We start from the raw sequence: 18871 nt of genomic DNA, 5'->3' as shown, positions 1-18871 counted from the left end.
TATCATGTTGAGTGTTCAGCTGTTGGTCAGCTAACTCTGTTTATGAACTCCCCATTGTTGCTATCTTAGATACAATTTATGATGAAGATGAGGTATTATTGGCTCTTGCTGAACAGCTGGGAAATTTCACTGTCCTGGTAGGAGGACCAGATTTTGCCCATTGTCTCCTGGTGAGTGGTGATGTGTGACCTATCTTCTTTATATTTTCTGAGCTTTAAGACATAAGGATAGGAACTGGACTTTTGAGTTCTTTGGTAAAAGGAATTTCCAGATAAAGGAAAACCCTCTACCAATGTGGGTTGGCATGTTTTTTCTTAATTTCTTGTCTTAGAGACTTGCCTAAAGCACTGAGAGGGTAACTCATTTGCCCAGGGACACATAGCCATGATGTATTAGAGGCAGGACTTGCACCCAGGCCTTCCTGGTTCCAAGGCCTCCTCTCTCTTCTCTTGTGTTTTAAATGATGTATTTTTTGGAGATGTGTTGCTCCCTACCTCCCCACCTGCAAAGTTTTATATACTTTCAGTGAAAGTTGATTCATGATCATCTTGTGGGAAAATGATCACAGTTTCAGTCATTGAGGACGTAAAGAGTATTTGTCCTGTTGACTTAGCAAAGTAACCTTTTCTTAGCTTTGCAAAATATCTGGTTACTTCATAGCCAGTCTCTTCTCTGTTCTTTGATCAATCTTCATGGGCTTATTTGTAAATTCACAAGATGGAGAACCTGAATTTAATTGTTTCTGGAAAATAGGGGTTTCAGGTTTTCTTCTAGGTATGTCATTTACCCTGGGAAACTTCATTAGTTTATTTTTTGTTCTTAACACCTACATTTAAGGAACAATAAATGTTAATGCTTTTCTTATTCTAATGAACACAGTGGCATGTGAGTGAGCCTTTGTTTTGGTGCAGGTTTCTTCATCTATACATATCAACAGTATTGTTTTCCAAATTGCTTCTTAAATGCTGTATGGTGAGAGAGTGGGTTTAGCAAACTGTATTATTGGATCAAGTAGGTGACACACAGTGGATGGAGTGTCTGATCTGGGGTAGTCAGGAAGACCTGAGTTCGAATCCAGCCTCAGTCACTTTACTAGCTGTGTGACAAATCATTTAAACCTGTTGGCCTCAGTTTTCTCATCTGTAAAATGAGCTGGAGAAGTAAATGGCAAACCAATCCAGAATCTTTGCCAAGGAAACTCCAAATGAAGAGTCGGAAATGACTGAAAATGACTGAACAACGAACTTTTAGTTGTATTTTTAAGGACAGGTAGGTGGCACAGTGGATAGAATGCTGGGCCTGGAGTCAGAAAGATTCATCTTTTTGAGTTCAAATCCGTCTTAAGGTGCTTAATAGCTGTGTGACTCTGGGCAAATCACTTAACCCTGAGTTGGAAAAGGAATGGCAAACCATTCCAGTATCTTTGCCAGAAAAACCTCATATGGGGTCACAGAGAGTCAAACGTAACTGAATACCAACAAATCATAGGATCATCGATTTAGAGTGGAAAGGGATATTAGAGGCCATTGAGTCTAACATTTGATACATCAAGAAACTGAGGTACAAGGGTTAAGTGATTTTTCTAGGATTACATATCTAATAATTGTCTGAAGTGGGATTTGAACCTTCCTGACTGTAGGTACTGGGCTTTCTATATTGGACTGCATGTCACACAAACATACTACTTACCTTCACTTGATCTTTCCCAAAATACTTCAGGTACGCCTCTGTTCTCACATCTGCACGTGAGATTTAGTGGAACTGAGTATACACTTTAACCTTTCCAGAAGCACAAAGATTTTTAGAAGGTTAGCGTGGTGCTTCCAGAGTCCTGGGCTTTTAGAGCCATCCTACGGACATTTTTACCTTTCATATGGCCATGTCATAGTCAATTAATCAGTCCCTTTGGGATATCCCTTAGGGTCTTTTTTGCTGATTTTCTTTCTGTCTCTAATATTGTCCTTATGTCTTTCATTCAGCTTTCCTGGCAAAGTGTCCTTGTTATGGGTGGCTAGCTTGGATAAGGATTTGGAATATAATATTGAGAGGCAGCTGTGTTATAATAGGAACATTTAGTGGAATGGATAAGTGGGGGGTATGGAGCTAATGTAGAGGTTGATGTTATTATCACCTGTGCTTCCAGGAATGGAGGGCTTAGTGGTTTGTTGGAAAATGGAAGTAACTATAGTGCCTAAAGAGATTCCTAAAGAAAAATGTTTCTCTTTTGTGTACTGTTGCATTTTAAAATATATCCTTGTTGAAATATGTTGTACTTTTAACCTATATTTGGCTACATGTCTGTTAAACTAGCATTCAGCTCAATACTGTTAATATTGTGGCAAGTCTCTTTCACTGTGTCATTTGTAGACACCATCTGTGAATTGCCATCTGGGACATGAGATCTTGGCTATCCTTCAGAAGTCGTGTCTTCAGGTTGGACATACCTTATGTTGCCACTGAACTGAAAACTACCATTTGATGTTATGTAGTTAAAGTTCTGGTTACATGTACCACCTCTCTTCAGTCACTACAAAAGGTGATACTCTGCTGCTTCCAACCTGATTCAGTAAGTTTTCTTTGATTTTCCTTTTTGGTTCTCTCTCAGCCTCCTTTGGAAAGTTTGGCAACCGTGGAGGAGACTGTAGTTCGAGACAAGGCAGTGGAGTCACTGAGGCAGATCTCCCAGGAGCACACTCCTGTTGCTCTAGAAGCCCATTTTGTACCTCTTGTGAAACGCCTGGCCAGTGGGGATTGGTTCACTTCTCGCACCTCTGCATGTGGGTTGTTCAGTGTTTGCTATCCCAGGGCTTCAAGTACTGTCAAGGCAGAAATTAGACAGTAAGATGTGGTATCTTTTCACTTATTTTGGGTTGTTGGGAACAAGTAATTGAAATCTACAATTTCACCTATGGGCACCCTAAAGGGATAGTGGGAATGTTGATGAATCTTTTCATATGTAATACTCAGAAACCTAAGCATTGGTATTTTTGCCGCCCAAGAGAAAGATTCTAAAATGCATTTTCTGATTACTGTAGTAATATTGTTGGAAATGAAACGCATTCAGTATTTTGTTTGCTGCAGGCACTTTTGTTCCCTGTGTTCTGATGACACTCCAATGGTCCGACGTGCTGCTGCTTCCAAACTGGGTGAATTTGCAAAAGTCTTGGAACTGGAAAGTGTTAAAAATGAAATAGTTCCTTTATTCACTAATCTAGCTTCAGATGAACAGGTAAATATGAGTTATTATCAAGATCTGTATACTTGGATGGGTGAATCCCCTGTTCTCCCTGTCCCCTTTATATTTCAGGAATCTCTTGGTCCAGAGAGGATGAGTGACTTCCTTGTTACCAACATCTCTGGACATATTTGATACAGTGACCTTGTTCCCTCCTTAGAAAAATTAAGGTTTCTATAGTATATGGATTAGTCCAGTTTATCTTAATGTTCTTCTATTGATTTTTTAGCAATTCCATGTTGTTTCCACTCTTCCCCTCAAACAGGAAGAAAATTTACAGGGTAAAAGAAAGGAGTGGTTAAAGAGGAAATGAGAGCTATAATTAGGAGGGTGGACCAAAGCTGTAATGTATAGTAACATAGCTTTATAATGTGGGACAGTGAAGTTTCCTGTCATTTTGGGCTTGCAGCTTAACAAGAGGCGCATAATCCTTCAGATTCTTTTGCGTGGCATATATCATATTCTTTGACACTAGTGTTTAGAGACACTTAGTATGAATATAGGGAACTCCAAATCAAGAATGTAGCCCTTTTCCTCTAATATGTTTAGATTTTGGTTCCCTAGAAAATTATTATAACATGTAGATAACTGTCAGACTAGTCCTCAGAATTCTGACATTAGCAAGAGGGTCCTGATAATTTTTGGATTTGGTTGCTATTCAGATTTTAACTCTAAAACAGCCACTACATTAAGGAGATCAAGCTAGTTTAGAAATTGCCTGAGTCAAGAAACACTTGATCTCCTTGTCAGGGAACAGGTAAGGGAAAATAGGCAACAGCAACTTAGAGTATAAGCTCATTTATAAAATATTATAGGAGAGGTTAATTCAAAATTATAAGGATTACTGTCTCAAAACAGTTGAGGAAATAAGCTTCTAGACATTTTTAGGACGAGACCCAACTAAGTCTGATCATCCTGAGAACATTTGTAAATGCAATCAGAAGGTGGTGAAATGGAGCAGTTAGGCCAGTGTTTCTGTGGTGCTTTAATGAGAGTAGTACACCTCTTGCATCCAGACTTTACCACCTGGGTACCTCAGGTATCCTGTGAAGAAGTGATGAAGATACTTAAACTGAAGTGGGGAAGAACATCAGGCCCTGATCAGAAGAAATCTCTGCTGTCACACTTAGAGGCACTGAGGCAACACTTTTCAGAGTTCTCCAACTGAAGAAGACTAGCAAAAGAAGGGAAACTATTGTAGTGTTTTTTTGTTTTAGAGTTAGAAACTACTGATCCCTCTCTCTGCTCTCATCTCTAAGCTTTCTGAGAATGGTCTGTATATACATTAAGGTTATCATCGTGAAAATAGGAAAAAAGGATAGACTTGCAGATTTTTTTTAACAGCAGGCCACTTTTTTTATAATTAATTTATGTAGTTTTCAACATTCACTTCCATAAGATTTTGAGTTTTAAATTTTCTCCCCCTCCTACTCCCCCCCCCCCGGACGAAGTACAGTCTGATATAGGCTCTACGTATACATTCATGGTAAGCATATTTTCCCATTAGTTATGATGCAAAGAACAATCAGAACTAATGGGAGGAACCATGAGAATGAAGCAGTAAAACAAAACAGCAAAGGAAAAGGAGAGCAAATAGTGTGCTTCCATCTGCATTCAAATTCCATATTTCTTTCTCTTGAGCGTAGATAGCATTTTCCATCATGAGTCTTTTGGAGTTGTCTTAGATCCTTGCATTGCTGTGAAGAGTCAAGTCCTACCAGTCAGTCATCTCATGATGTGGCCGTTACTGTGTACGACGTTCTTGTGGTTCTGCTCCTTTCACTCTGGATCAGTTCATTTAAGTCTTTTCACATTTTTTTGAAGTCTGCCTGCTCATCATTTGTTATAGCACGATAGTATTCCTTTACATTCATATACCACAACTTGTTCAGCCATTCCACGGTTAATGGGCGTCCCCTCAATTTCCAATTCTTTGCCACCAGAAAAAGAGCTGCTATAAATATTTTTGTACCTGTGGATCCTTTTCCTGTTTTTATGATCTCTTTGAGATACAGACTTAGAAGTGCTATTGCTGGGTCAAAGGGTATGTACAATTTTGTAGCCCTTTGGGCATACTTCCAAATTGCCCTCCAAAATGGTTGGATCATTTCACAACTCCACCAACAATGTATTAATGTTCCAATTTTCCTACATCTTCTCCAACATTTATCATTGTCCTGTTAGCCAGGCTGATAGTTGTGATAGGTGGTACCTCAGAGTTGTTTTGATTTGCATTTCTCTAATCAATAGTGATTTAGAACATTTTTTCATATGACTATAGATAGTTTTAGTTTCTTCCTCTCAAAACTGCCTGTTCATATCCTTTGATCATTTGTCAGTTGGGGAATGACTTGTGTTTTTATAAATTTGACTCAGTTCTCTATATATTTTAGGAATGAGGAGCAGGCCACTTCTTTAATCACACAAATGACTAAAAGGTATAGAGTATATAAGATTTTGATGTAACTTATTCGTTACTTTCAAAAAAACATTTGACTTAATAGAATAAATATAACCCTGAAAGTGCCCCTCAAGAGGCAAGATGTCTCCTATTTGTGTGTTAAATGGTAAAAATAATTCTGTGATCGATAACAAAGATGTTTAATGATTTTCCAGTAGAACAGAACATGAATGAAGGTGATATATGTTCATCATTCGTTAAAAATATATGCCAATGGTGTGGAGGTTGTGCCATGTGGAATCCAGATAGGATTTTGTGTTGATAGGAAGGTTTCTCAAGTGCTTACACTCACAGATAAATTTGCAATAATTATATTATGCATCGGAATCCATAGTCATTTGAAAGAGATTGGCCTAACCATCCATATATTTAAAACATAATCAGTTTCCCCAATTATGAAATGAAGTTAGATGAACAGCCTATTGCATTAGTCACTAAGTGTATGTGTTTTGGATAGCTCTTAGAGATGGGTAATAAACTAGACATACAATTTAATAGAAGTCTTTGGGAATGAAAAATATTTGAGAAATTGAGGAATCCAAAACTGCTTGTTGTCACAAAAGATCATCTTTTTGCCATCAGTATTCTCCTATTCTCCAGATGTTGTTTTATGGCCATGAATAAGTCATTCAAGAAACATCTAAATATATGTCAGGTACTATACCACAAAGAAATGAAACAGTCCCTGCTTTGGAGAACACAATGTTGGGGAATGCAGCATTTTACGTGTATTAGTATGTTATGTGTGTGTATATGTAATTTTGTATGGGGGATTGTACTAGAAAGTGAGATTAGGAAAAGTTTCATGTAGAGGGTCATACTTGAGGTTATCTTTGAAGGAAACTAAAGGTTCTAAGGCAGAGGTGAAGTCATTGTGCTTTCTAGGCATGAGATAATAGCTTGTTCAAAGGCACAGAAATGGCACATGGATTGTAGCATATAAGTCACTTCAAGAAGTTCAGTTTGGCTGGAGTATGGAGTGAATGAAGGGAAGTAAGGGATAATAAAGCTAGAAAAGTAGGTTGGAGCCATATTATGATAAGCTTTTAAATGACAAACAGGAGTTTGTAATAGGCAGCCACCAAAGTTTAAACAGGGGAGTAAGATGGTACTTTCGGAAGGTTACTTTGCCAGCCACAATGAGAATGGATTGAGGATGGGGGAGACTTGAGGCAGGAGATCAGTTAAGAGGCTATTTCAGTAGTCCAGGTAAGAGGTGATGAGTCTGATCTAGAATGGTGGAAATATGAGTGGAGAGCAAGGGACAGGAGGAAATGATATTGAAGGGATAGAATAAATAAGATGGCTACTGATTAGATCATGTGGTATAAGGGAGAATGAAGAGTTAAGGACATCGTTGAGGTTTGGAACCTCCATACCTGGAAGGGAGAGCGGTGTCCTTGATAGAAATAGGAAAGTTTGGAAATGGAGTAGGTTTGGGAGGAGAGATGAGTGCTTTTTTGTTTTGTTTTGTTTTTGTTTTTTTGACATGTTGCATTTGAAATTCATATAGGACATCCCTTTCAAAATGTGCAGTAGTTTGTGATGCAGGAATGGCATTCAGGGGAGAGACTAAAGTTGAATATGTAGTTCTGAGAGTCATTTATGTAGGGGTGATAATTAAACCCATGGGAGCTGATGGAGTCACCAGGAGTACAGAGAGAGAGAAGACCAAGGACAGAACCTATATTTGAGGTCTGATCACAGGTAGTGGTCTAGCATAGGGAAGAACCAAGAGAGAACAGTGTCCAGTGGGAGAAGTGGCAAAAGAGAGTCAGGTACTTCAAAGAGAATTAGGAGTGAGGAAAAGTCATTGAAGTCAGCAGTTAGGAAATCATTGGTAAATTTGGAGAGGGCAGTTTCAGTTGAATGATGAGGTTGGAGGTGAGATTGCAAGTGGTTGAGGAGTGAGAGAAGTGAAAGTGGAGTCAACATGACTGGACAACTTGTTCTAGGAGTTTGGCTGTGCAGAGGAGGAAAGAGAATAATAGAGTGAAATGAGGATCTTTTTTTTAAAGGATGGAGGAGACGGGTATTTTTTGTGAAGAAAGATCCAATAAGGTAGAGATTGGAGATTAGAGAGAGGTATGATTGTGGGGGTAGTCTGGACAGAATGGGATCAAGAGTACTATTAGTAGAGGCATTAGCCTTAGAGGGGAAGAGGAGCCACATTTTCATTAGACATGGCAATTAAAGAGGAGAGAATGGGGAATATCCAGGTGTTTGGGTGTGTAGAGAAGAGGGAACTTATTGGGGAATGCTCTTCATTTTCTCAGCAAAGTATAGGATGTTCTTTGCTGAGAAGGGTGGTGAGGGGTGGTGTGGAAGTTTTTAAGATATGAAAAAAGGTTTAAAGCAGTTGGCATTAAGAGTTACCTTGTATTCAGGAAATAGTTGAAAGTGGATAACATCCATTTGTAATGTACCCACTCAGCACTGTTGTGTGTCTTTCTCCAGCACCAGTCCAAATAGGATTGGAAGTACCTGAGGAAGATCCCTCGCACATTGAATAGATCCTCTGTAGTATTTACAGAGAAATATGGATGAAAATTCACATAGAATAAGTTAGATGTAGGGGGACTGTTATTACAGTAGAAGTTGCTACTCTGATGAGACCACAAATCTGTTGAAACAAGAAGCTTGCTGTCCAAGTATCACTTATATTTATTACTTGCCTAAGTGATAGAAAATAATGTATATATAAAATACGTATATAGTGATACATATACTACATATATAATGATGAATTTCTTAATTGTCCTTACTCTGAATTTGTTATTGTTTTATTCAAAATTTTCATGTTTTTGACTGCAAAAAGTGGGAGGTTTTTTTCCTTCCATATTTAACATGAAAAACCAGATTACTCAAATATTTATCTTGGTTTTGGGAAGATAATGTTATTTGGCAATGCAATTCCATGCCTACAGTAGATAGAGCTATTGAAAGCCAGTTATTCACTCACCAAACTTAATCTGGCAACTTCACCTCTCCATATGATACTGGTTCAGTCAAGTCCACCCTCATTTATGTCCAGAGAGTTACTTTCCAAAACAATATGACAATCAGGGATGGTAACATGATATGGTGCAAAGGACAGTGGGCTGGGAATTCTACTACTCTACTGGTTTTCCTGTTTCTTAGTTTTGTATTCTTGTGTAAGCTTTATGGTCAGCAATGGCACTATGGATCATAATAAGTTCCATTGCTTTCCTGATATTCATTCTTTTTGACTTTTTTTTGTACTATACACAGTTCATTGCCTTATTTTAAAAATATTTATCTTTTAATTCAGTAACCAGTTTTGTCTGTTCTTTATTAGTGTCCTTAGTTGGTTTCTCTTTTTTCTCCCCCCCTTAGTTCTTGGCATCTGCTGAGTATTGGTCCTGTAATTTGTTACATTTCACCCTGTGCCCATTTTCAGCTATTACAGTTATCCTTTCCACATTGCGACTTTCCTCATCATAGTTTCACTATGTTAAGGATTGGCACAAGAAATTAAATGGGAATTTTGGGGGAGTTTTGTGGAAGCCGTAGATGACACATGGAGACCCAGCAGACGACACAGAAAAAGTTTAGAAATGCATAAAATATATGTATGGTATTGTATAATATCAACATATTTAATCTTTTAATACCATAAAAATTCAGACTTCTGTGATATGAAGAGAGCACCAAAAAATTTTACTTGGGGTTTTCCAGATCGCTGGGGCACCACACTCCTAACCCACTTGATGTGGAAGAGATAACTGTACCTTCAGGTTTTTTTTTTAGCTCTTTTCTCACCATTGTTTTGGTCCATATCTTCAATTATTTTAGATGTTACAGTAACATTTTAGAAGCTGATATTTTTATATATGTGATATATCTTTTATATATAATTATATAACATAATATATAATATTTTTAAAGCTGAGGTAGTTATATTGACAAGATTTCTCTTTAACCTCCCCCCACTATTATAACTTTTTCAATTTCCACTCTCAGAGTATTTTTCAAACTGTTTTCTTTGTTATACTCTTCTGCCTTCCCCTGACACAAATTGAAGTTTTGATCATCAATGACTGCTTTTAATTCCACTACCATTATCTTAGTTCAGGTCTTTATCACCTTATGGCTAAACTAAGTATTATGACTGTATTGTGTACAGCTTCCTCAAATGCCCTTTTTCTCATGTCCATCCTCTTACTGTATCAAAACTGTTTAGCCTTACAAGGTCTTCTCTAGCTTTTTTTTGTGTGTGTGTGATCTTGCTGTGCTTCATAGTCTCTGCTCCGGCAGAATATGCTCTGCAGCATACAGTTCATGTGTTTCTGTTTCCATATGTTTGACATACCATTTCTTCTCATTTGAATAGCTTTGCTCTGCTGTTCTGCATTTTCTTATCCGAATTGTGTGTAAAAAGTCACCTCAGAGAGGCTTTACTAATTAGCTTCATTTAATGTATCTTTTTATAGTGCCCTTATTTTCTTGTGTATATAGAGAGTATATATACTCAATTTCCAGCATACTATTTGCTCTTAAATATATGTTTATATGTATATATGTTCTGCTTCCTGAACTAAATTAGAAGAAACCTCCTAAAGTCAGGGAAATAATAGTTTATTTCTTCAGTGTATCTTAAAAGTGGCATACAGATAGTTGGTATGCATTAAATATTACTGACTGACTGACAGTGTGAAGTCTTTTTCCTTCAGGATTCTGTGCGTCTTCTAGCTGTAGAAGCATGTGTCAGCATTGCCCAGTTACTATCCCAAAATGATCTTGAAACTTTGGTGATGCCTACACTTCGCCAGGCAGCAGAAGATAAATCTTGGAGAGTTCGCTATATGGTGGCTGACAAATTTTCAGAGGTAAAAATGCTACATGTAACTTTTAAGTATTAAATAGGAAGGCATAATTTGGGGTAGCTTTTAGTGTTTTGATGATATTTTAATTTCAGCTGCTTTTACTAAGGACTCCAGATTTACAGTATCTCAGAAAGAACCTCGGAGGCCATCTAGTGCCATCAGTATTTGGACAATAATCTCATTTATACCATAACCTGCCAAATGATCATCCACCATTTGTTTAAAACTTTCAGTGAAGGGAAAACCACTATCTCTTAAAGCAGCCTGTTCTCTTTTTGAATAATTCTAGTTGTTTGGAAGTTTTTCCTTACATCAAGCATAATTTTGTCTTTTTGCAAATTCTTAGTTCTGTTTTCTTGGACCAAATAGAATGAGACTGATTCTTACTCTTTTGCTTTGCAGACAGCTATCATGACTTTTTTAAGTCTTCTTTTTTTCCAATTTAAACATCTCTAGTTCCTTCAGATGATAACTCAAGTGTCGTTAATATCTTCTACCCTTCTAGTTGCCTTTTTCTGGATACTTTCTAGTTTGTCGATGGCCATCCTAAAACATGGTACTCTAACTGAGCACATTTGTTCAGACAAAGTCAAAAGACAATAGATTAAGGGTCTGTTATGTACAAAACACTATGCTAGACGTGAGGAAAAATATGAAGATTAGACAAGGTACAGCCCTTGCCTTTGTAGAACGTGCGTAATTAAAGGATATAACAGATAACTATAACATGATGTGTAAATGCATAGGAGAAGTGTAAACAGAGTGCTAGTTTAGGTCTGAGATGGGAAAGGTGATTACTGGGGCCTGGGAGGAAAAATAATCAGAAAAGGCTTTTGACACATTAAGTGGCATTGAGCTGGATTATAAAGGATAGGTAGGATTTCAAAAGGCAAGGGTCAGGGGGGGCAGTGCATTACAGGTTAAGAGGTAGTGAACACTACAATTTAGCTAGAGTTTAAATGATATTGAGGAAAAACTGTATCATGGTGCCAGATTGAACACCAGGTTACGGGGTTTGAGTTTTAGTCAGTATAGAGCTGTTGAAATGTTTGTAACACAGGCCTAATACAACCAGGTCTTTGCCAAGGAAAATTTTTCTGGCATTGGTTTGAAGGATCTGTTAGGGCAGACTGGTGGTATATAGGGGCTGGAAAATTGGTTAGAATGCTATTCTAACTATTAAGTGGGTAAAAATGAGAATTTGGAGTGGATGGTGAAGAGAAAAATAAATTACTAGAGATTTTGTGGAAGTAGAATCAACAAGACTTGGTGCTGTAATGGGATATGAGAGATAAGGAATAATAGATTAGCAGAGTTTTTGATAAGGGAGAGTAGGAGAATGCTGGTACACTTAGGAAAAAATGAAGTCGGAGGATTGAATTTTTTGAGGAAAGGTAAGTGTGGCTTTGGACATGATGGGTTTGAGCTACCGTAGGTGGAGATATTCTGTAACCAGTTAGAGATACAGATCTGGAGCTCAGAACAGAAGCCAGTGTAGGAGATGTGAATTATGGAAAACATATAGTTGAAACTAGGGGAGTGAAAGAGATTTACAGGGAAAAGAACAAGAGTGAGAAAAGAGGAGCAAGAATGGATATAGTGTTGAACACCCACAGGTGTTAGATGTTGAACACCCGCAGGTGTTAGATGTTAGGAAGAGGATGGGAAGCCATTGAAAGTTCTGGGTTGTGGTAGAAATAACATTGCATTTCAAGTCTGAAGACCTGCATTTGAATCCTGGCTCTGCCATTTACTAGTTATGTGACTTGAGCAAGCAACCTCATTTCTCTGAGACTCAGTTTCCTTATCTGTAAAATAAGGAGATTACATTTTATGGTATCCAATCAATGTCCCATTTAGTTTTGAGAGAGACAGAAAGATGTGGGCAGGAAAAAGCAGTTGTCATCCTTAAAAGACCTCTATGGTGACCCTTGAAGAAGCCGACTCAGTAGAGTGTTGAAGTTTTGTGACAAACTACCTAGGGTTGAGGAGAGAATAGGTGATGTGCAGACAGAGGCATGGGTCCTAGATGGAAGGAAGATTTCAGTACTTTTATGCAGTCTTGCTGATTCTTTCTATGGTATTCACTAATAAACTGCACATATTCTTTGGTAGCTTCAAAAAGCAGTGGGACCAGAAATCACCCAAAATGACTTGGTCCCGGCTTTTCAGAACCTCCTTAAAGACTGTGAAGCAGAGGTCCGAGCTGCGGCCGCCCACAAAGTGAAAGGTAAAGAGTAAGCTCAATAGTGTTTGCACCATTGGGACACTCAGTGTTCATGCCCTTTCTTTGTTTTTACTTCCAGAAAATGTTTCCCAAATAGAGAAGACTGTATACAATATGCAAAAATATCATAGACAAGATATTTAAAATAAGTCATTACTTTTTCAAGTTGAAGAACATGCTACTAGAGGGTGATTTGGCAGATCAAACGAAAAAATATATTTAGATTAAGAGTAGGTTTTTCTCCTAAAATGTTGTTTGCTTAGATTAATAAAGTTGTTTGACTTTGAAGTTTTGATAAACTTGGGTAAATTTCTTCACTTTTGTGTAGTTGATACCAAGCAAACATTTTCTCTTTATGCCCTTTAGAACTTTGTGAGAACTTGCCTGTTGATGGTAGAGAAACTATAATTATGAATCACATTCTTCCATTTGTTAAGGTAAGACTGATGTTGATTTATTTTGTTTTCTCCTCAAAACTCTTTCAACTCGATCGTGGGTATGGGAATAAAGTATTTTGTGTGATATTTCAATGTATGGCACACTTTATTTCTCATGTTTTACAAATGCAAAGTGCTTTACCATCTTTTTGTATGTGTTACTTAATACAAAGAGGAAACACTGTGAACTAAGGAATATTTAAAACAGTGTAGACTTCAAGTTTCTTTAGGCCTGTTCTATTCTCTGGTAAAATAAAATGAAAGGATTTTAATATATATTTTTTAAAATTTTAGGAGTTGGTATCTGATTCCAATCAGCATGTCAAGTCTGCTCTAGCTTCTGTAATTATGGGATTATCTACCATTTTGGGCAAAGAGAATACCATTGAACACCTTCTACCTCTTTTCTTAGCTCAGTTAAAGGATGAGGTGAGTCTAGGAATTTATGAACCCTATCTGTTTGCTAGGATTTTATTTTTCAGTGTGGGTATCACCAAATTAGGACCTCAAACAGTGAGGGTTGAGGAAAAAACATGGTTGAATTTCAAAACTCAGGAATGGGACCTGGAAAACTTTGAAAATGGCTACTGGGATATAATAGAGTGGGATTATTGAGAAGTCCCTCTGTGAAATATGCTGAAGTTAGACAAGTGATTCCTCAGCAGTGATGCATATAAAAAGGGGATAATATGTATCTTTTCCCTTAATTTGTCAGTTTTAGTATGTTACTAAATTCAAATTTTTTATTTTAATTTTTTTTTTTTGGTGAGGCAGTTGGGGTTAAGTGACTTGCCCAGAGTCACACAGTGAGTAAGTATTATATGTCAGAGGCCGGATTTGAACTCAGGTCCTCCTGACTGCAGGGTTGGTGCTCTATCCCCTGTATCATCAAGCTGCCCCTAAATTTAAATCCTTTAATGACATTTTTTGGCTGTAAATAATTTTGGATAACCAGTCACATTTAATTTTTTAATCAAGTACTTTTTTGCTTTCAATAATGTATGTGATCATGATATGTGGAATTAATTACTTAGTGCTATATCCACCGTGCTGTATATCCTTTAGACTGTAATTCCCCAAATTTTACTTTAAGACTATATGATTATGTGTGTGTGTGTGTGTGTGTGTGTGTGTGTGTATGAGAATCAGGGTTAAGTAAATTGCCCAGCTAGTAAGTGTCAGATTTCTGAGGTCGGATTTGAACTCAGGTCCTCCTGATTCTAGGCCAGAGCTATATCCACTGTGCTAACCAGCTGGTGCTATATGATCTTTCATGTCTATTTATTTTATATTTACCTTAACAAGATTATCCTATATTGGTGATTTGAGCATTAGGCATCTTTTTTATAGGTTGAACAATTATTTTCATTCTTTTTGGTTTGGTGTTTTTAGTGTCCTGAAGTCCGTCTGAATATCATCTCTAATTTGGATTGTGTAAATGAAGTAATTGGAATCCGTCAGCTTTCTCAGTCTCTCCTTCCTGCCATTGTCGAATTGGCTGAAGATGCCAAATGGCGAGTACGATTGGCTATCATTGAGTACATGCCGTTGTTGGCAGGTCAGCTGGTGAGTGTTTAACATTACTATTTTTTTTGGTAGTAGATTGAAAGAGAGCAAAGGCAGTGTATCATTTTAGGTAATTTGCACATATGTAGTAGATAAAGACCTAACTTAGGAGCTAGGTAGAGCTATGTTCAAGTTCTACTTCTGACACAATATTGGTTGCATGACCTTGGGCCAGTCTCTTAACCTCTCTGTCTTCTAGGCAACTCTCTAAGACCATAATTTGTAAGTAAGTTGCTTATCTTTATTAGTAGGGGGTGTTTCCTCATCAGATATTCCTTTTGCCAGTGGAATTACAGGTCCCATCTCTAATAGACGCAAATAATTATTTGAAAGAATGGAATGTCTTTTTTTGCCCTATTGAAATTTTTTTAAGTTATTCAGTAGAAATTCTGTTTATGTTTAAATATTTTCATTTGAAAAGTAGCACATTTATGGTACCAGGTTATCATATGTCACAGGTTTGGTATATTTTGTTGTTTTTCCCACTTAAGATTTTTTTTAAGTCAGAGAGGAGGGATTGCTAGGATGTTGCTTGAGAATAAATGGTATACAAAAATACCTCAGACTGGAAATGGTCTTATATTTTATTTATTGATATTAAATTTCAGCTTACTAAATTCTTGTATTTGATTAAAACAATCGGTAGTCTCAGTTTGTAGGGAAAGACGTGGCTAGATAGCAGTTCATGTGGAAAAGACCTAACTTTTTTGGTACCTAGAGCTCAATGTGAATGTGCCATAATAGTCCAAAGGAAGAAAAAGGCAATGTAATCTTAAGGCTACTTTAATAGAAGAATATAGTTTTTCAAATGGTAAAGGTGATAGACCTATTGTACCCTTCCCTACCCCTCCTCTTCCCTGTGACTTCATCTTGAATATTATGTCTAATTCTGTGCATTCTAGAAAGATATGAAGAAGCCATAGCTCATTTGGGTTGGTTTAGGGACAAGATGGAAGGAACTGGATATTTTGCTTGAAGAAAGCATAGGGAAACACAATCCAGGTATTCTAGTATGTGCATAGTTTTCATGAAAAAGAAAATTGAGACTTGATTTGTTTATTCCCAAGTTCAGAACTAGGATTGATGGAAGATGGGGAAACAGATTTTAGCTTGGTTTAAATGAGGTGCTTCCTGATAGAGCTATTCAAAAAAAGGATTGCCTTGGAAAACAGTGAGTTCTTTGAAAATCAGGAGTTATTCTGATGGAAGATAGCCACCAATGGGGAAGTCTTGTGGAAGGAGATTCATGCTTCAGGTGAAGGATTATATTAGAACTAGATGACCTCTGAATTCTCTTCCAAATCTGAAACTCCATAATTTTGTTTCATAATAGGACGGGAATTCAAAATAAGGAAACTTTGGTTTATTTTTTAAGACAGATCCTTTGACCTTTGTTTAGAGTAGAACCTTTTTGTCATACTGTACCTAAGTCTTGATTGAGATTATCTTCTGTTTAAAGAAAATTGAGAAATGACCATATGTTATGGAAGTATTGATACTGTATTTTGTTGTCTAAGCTAGTGACCACATTATAACTTGGTGGTTATGGATTTTGCAGGTTCTATTGTTTTTTTAAGCAGTAGAAATTCTGAGCTTTTTCCTTCAGAATTGTCTTCAGTTTTGATTGTCTTGGGTATGTGTAGACACATACAAACAAATCCAAGGTACCTGATCAAAAGAGAATGCCCCCTGAGTTTTATAATAAAACCTCTGTGAAAAGGCTGAGATAGTTTATTAGTTTAGTGCTACAATGATCTATTTTTCTCCTTTCAGGATAGAGGATTTATCTCAGAGCCTTGTCCTCATATTGTTGTATTTAGCTCTTAAATGTGGCTTTTAGTGATAGATTAGGGCTATCTGTCTTATGAGAATCAGTATGTAACTTTGTCCCCTTTCTGCCTGGGAATCCAGCTTCAGTCCATTGCAATTCTTCAAGCCCACAGAACAGCAGCCAGCTGTTTTACAAGGGTTTGAAGCTATTACCCAAAAGACCAAAGGAAAAATTTGGTGGCATTTCCCCTCAGTGTCTGATCCCACAGCACAGCAGTCTTCCTACTACTTGCTTTGTTTTGGTGGACTTGTAGCAGGGAGACATAGTCCCAGCCATGCAGTGGTGGGAAGAGGAGGTTGAAAACTACAGAATCTTTACTGCTCAACTTGTAGGTTCTCTTTCTAGGTTTGAGACTGAACTAGCTTATGTTTTTGCTTACTTAAAATCCAGGAATTGAGTATTATAGAATAGAATATTATTATAGCATAGAATAGTATGGAACCAAGGCCAGGGGTGATTCTTGATAGTCATAGTCTCTGGCTGACCTTTGTCTTCCTTAATCTCGTGTTATGAACATTTTCCACAGTTTCTTATGTATTAAATGCATTTTTCTTCCTATACTTTTTTCTGATTTGTAAAGTTTTTTTTTTTAAGTAAGGTAACTAACACAGAGAAATGGCAAGCCATAATGAATAGATAGCTAACTTTGAAGTCAGAAAGATTTGGTTTTAAGTCCCATCTCTCATACGTAGTGCTCCTGTGACTGGGAAAGTCACTTACCCTGTCAATTCACCAGGCAACTTTCTAGATAGATTTAAGTTGTAGAACAGATGCTGATAAAGGAGATTCCCACTGGGAATTCCCTTTACCAGTGAAATCATAGGTCTGACCAAAAAACAAAGCATAAAACCTCAACCCATAAATTCTCATTTGCCAAGAATAATTTAAGCCATAGATATTAGAAAAGTGAAATTCAAATAAGACTTGAGGAAAATTTACTGTAAGATATTAAAGCAGCATGGTATAAAAAGGAATACTTTCAGAGCTGACATAGTAATTTGAAGGTGTGACAATATAGAGGAAATAAAAACCAGTAGCTCTACTTTATAATATTATGCTGTTTTTAAAAGTTGTTTTTCCTGGTTGTAAGAGACTGAAACCCTAAATTTTGGATTGAATTAAAATTTTTAATGACTGACCAGGAAATTCCTAGGAGTTCATCAGCATCCTCAACAAGCATTTATTAAGTGTTTACTATGTGCCATGCAAAAAAAGGGCAAAAATGCAGTCCTTGCCCTCATATTCTAATGGAGGAGACAACATGCAAGATATATGCATGTAGATATAAGGAAATTCACTAGCACTTATCAAAAATGAAAAATATAGTTTGATTACAAGGGATCAGATATCACGGGGGCAGGTGAGAAACACTTAACTTTTAAAAAGCACATAAAATATTGTATAGGGACTAAAAGGTAGTCTATGCTATCTGTACTCCTATACTATACTGTACTATCCTATCCTATCCTATCCTATCCTAGACTAGACTAGACTAGACTAGACTAGACTCTTAATAGTTTTCTCATTAACAGTTAAAACTAAAACTATGAGAGAAGATGGTTCAGAAGTTTACTTCAGTTCTTTTGCCTGTTTTCTTTTTTCTTTTCCTCCACTATTTTTCACCCTTTTCCTTCAGGAATATCATTTCTCCTTGATCTATTGTCATTATATAGCTATATGTCTTTTCTCTTTTTTCCTTTCTTTGTCTCTCTCCCTCCCTCCCCTTCCTTCTTTCTCTAAGGGAGATATGTGCAGCAAGACATAGTGAGTAGAGTGCTGGGCTTAGAATCAGGAAGACTTGGATTCAGATCTTTCACCTGACATTTACTAGCTACGTGTCCCTTGATAAGTCAGTTAACTTCTGTGTGTCTCTGGCAGTTTCCTAGGACTGACTCATGTATGGGTTGTGAGCTGTGCTGGAGGAATGAGTTCCTACACCTTGAATTTCCTATACTGCCTAAATCCCAGACCTTTTGTACTTTACATTTCCCAAATCACAACTTGGTATAATGTAAATAGACTGTCTTATTTCTTGCCTTGGGATGGTTGCTTATTAACTGACCTCTCTGTATATAGGGTGTGGAATTCTTTGATGAGAAACTGAATTCTTTGTGTATGGCCTGGCTTGTGGATCATGGTAAGTAGAAGTTCAGAATAATCAGATTATGAAAAGCAAATTTTCTTTGCTTTTTCTGAAAAGTTTTAAGGCACTCATATTTCCTTTTTAGAAAGAAACCCCAGAGTGACTATCATGATGAATGGCTTTG

At 37.1% G+C, this 18871-nt stretch overlaps 1 protein-coding gene across 3 annotated transcripts in view; it reads left to right on the top strand.

The window, feature by feature from the left end:
• PPP2R1B (protein phosphatase 2 scaffold subunit Abeta) overlaps positions 1-18871 on the top strand; it is a 33109-nt gene that overhangs the window by 1688 nt on the left and 12550 nt on the right. Inside the window, exons 3-11 of one of the 3 annotated variants that reach the window (XM_020989791.2) lie at positions 70-170; positions 2606-2838; positions 3082-3229; positions 10391-10546; positions 12659-12773; positions 13137-13207; positions 13502-13636; positions 14600-14773; positions 18681-18741. In XM_020989791.2, the coding sequence (XP_020845450.1) occupies positions 70-170; positions 2606-2838; positions 3082-3229; positions 10391-10546; positions 12659-12773; positions 13137-13207; positions 13502-13636; positions 14600-14773; positions 18681-18741 (1194 nt within the window). Of the gene's footprint in view, positions 1-69; positions 171-2466; positions 2567-2605; positions 2839-3081; positions 3230-10390; positions 10547-12658; positions 12774-13136; positions 13208-13501; positions 13637-14599; positions 14774-18680; positions 18742-18871 lie in introns of those variants that run through there. The other 2 variants (XM_078156852.1, XM_078156853.1) reach the window with 2 other exon arrangements.

This window comes from Phascolarctos cinereus, unplaced genomic scaffold (assembly GCF_003287225.1).
Source record: "Phascolarctos cinereus isolate Bilbo 61053 unplaced genomic scaffold, phaCin_HiC Scaffold_726;HRSCAF=1367, whole genome shotgun sequence".
Classification (NCBI taxonomy): domain Eukaryota; kingdom Metazoa; phylum Chordata; class Mammalia; order Diprotodontia; family Phascolarctidae; genus Phascolarctos; species Phascolarctos cinereus.
The sequence above is the reverse complement of the archived record's forward strand: the minus strand, read 5'-3'. Positions and strand labels throughout refer to the sequence as shown.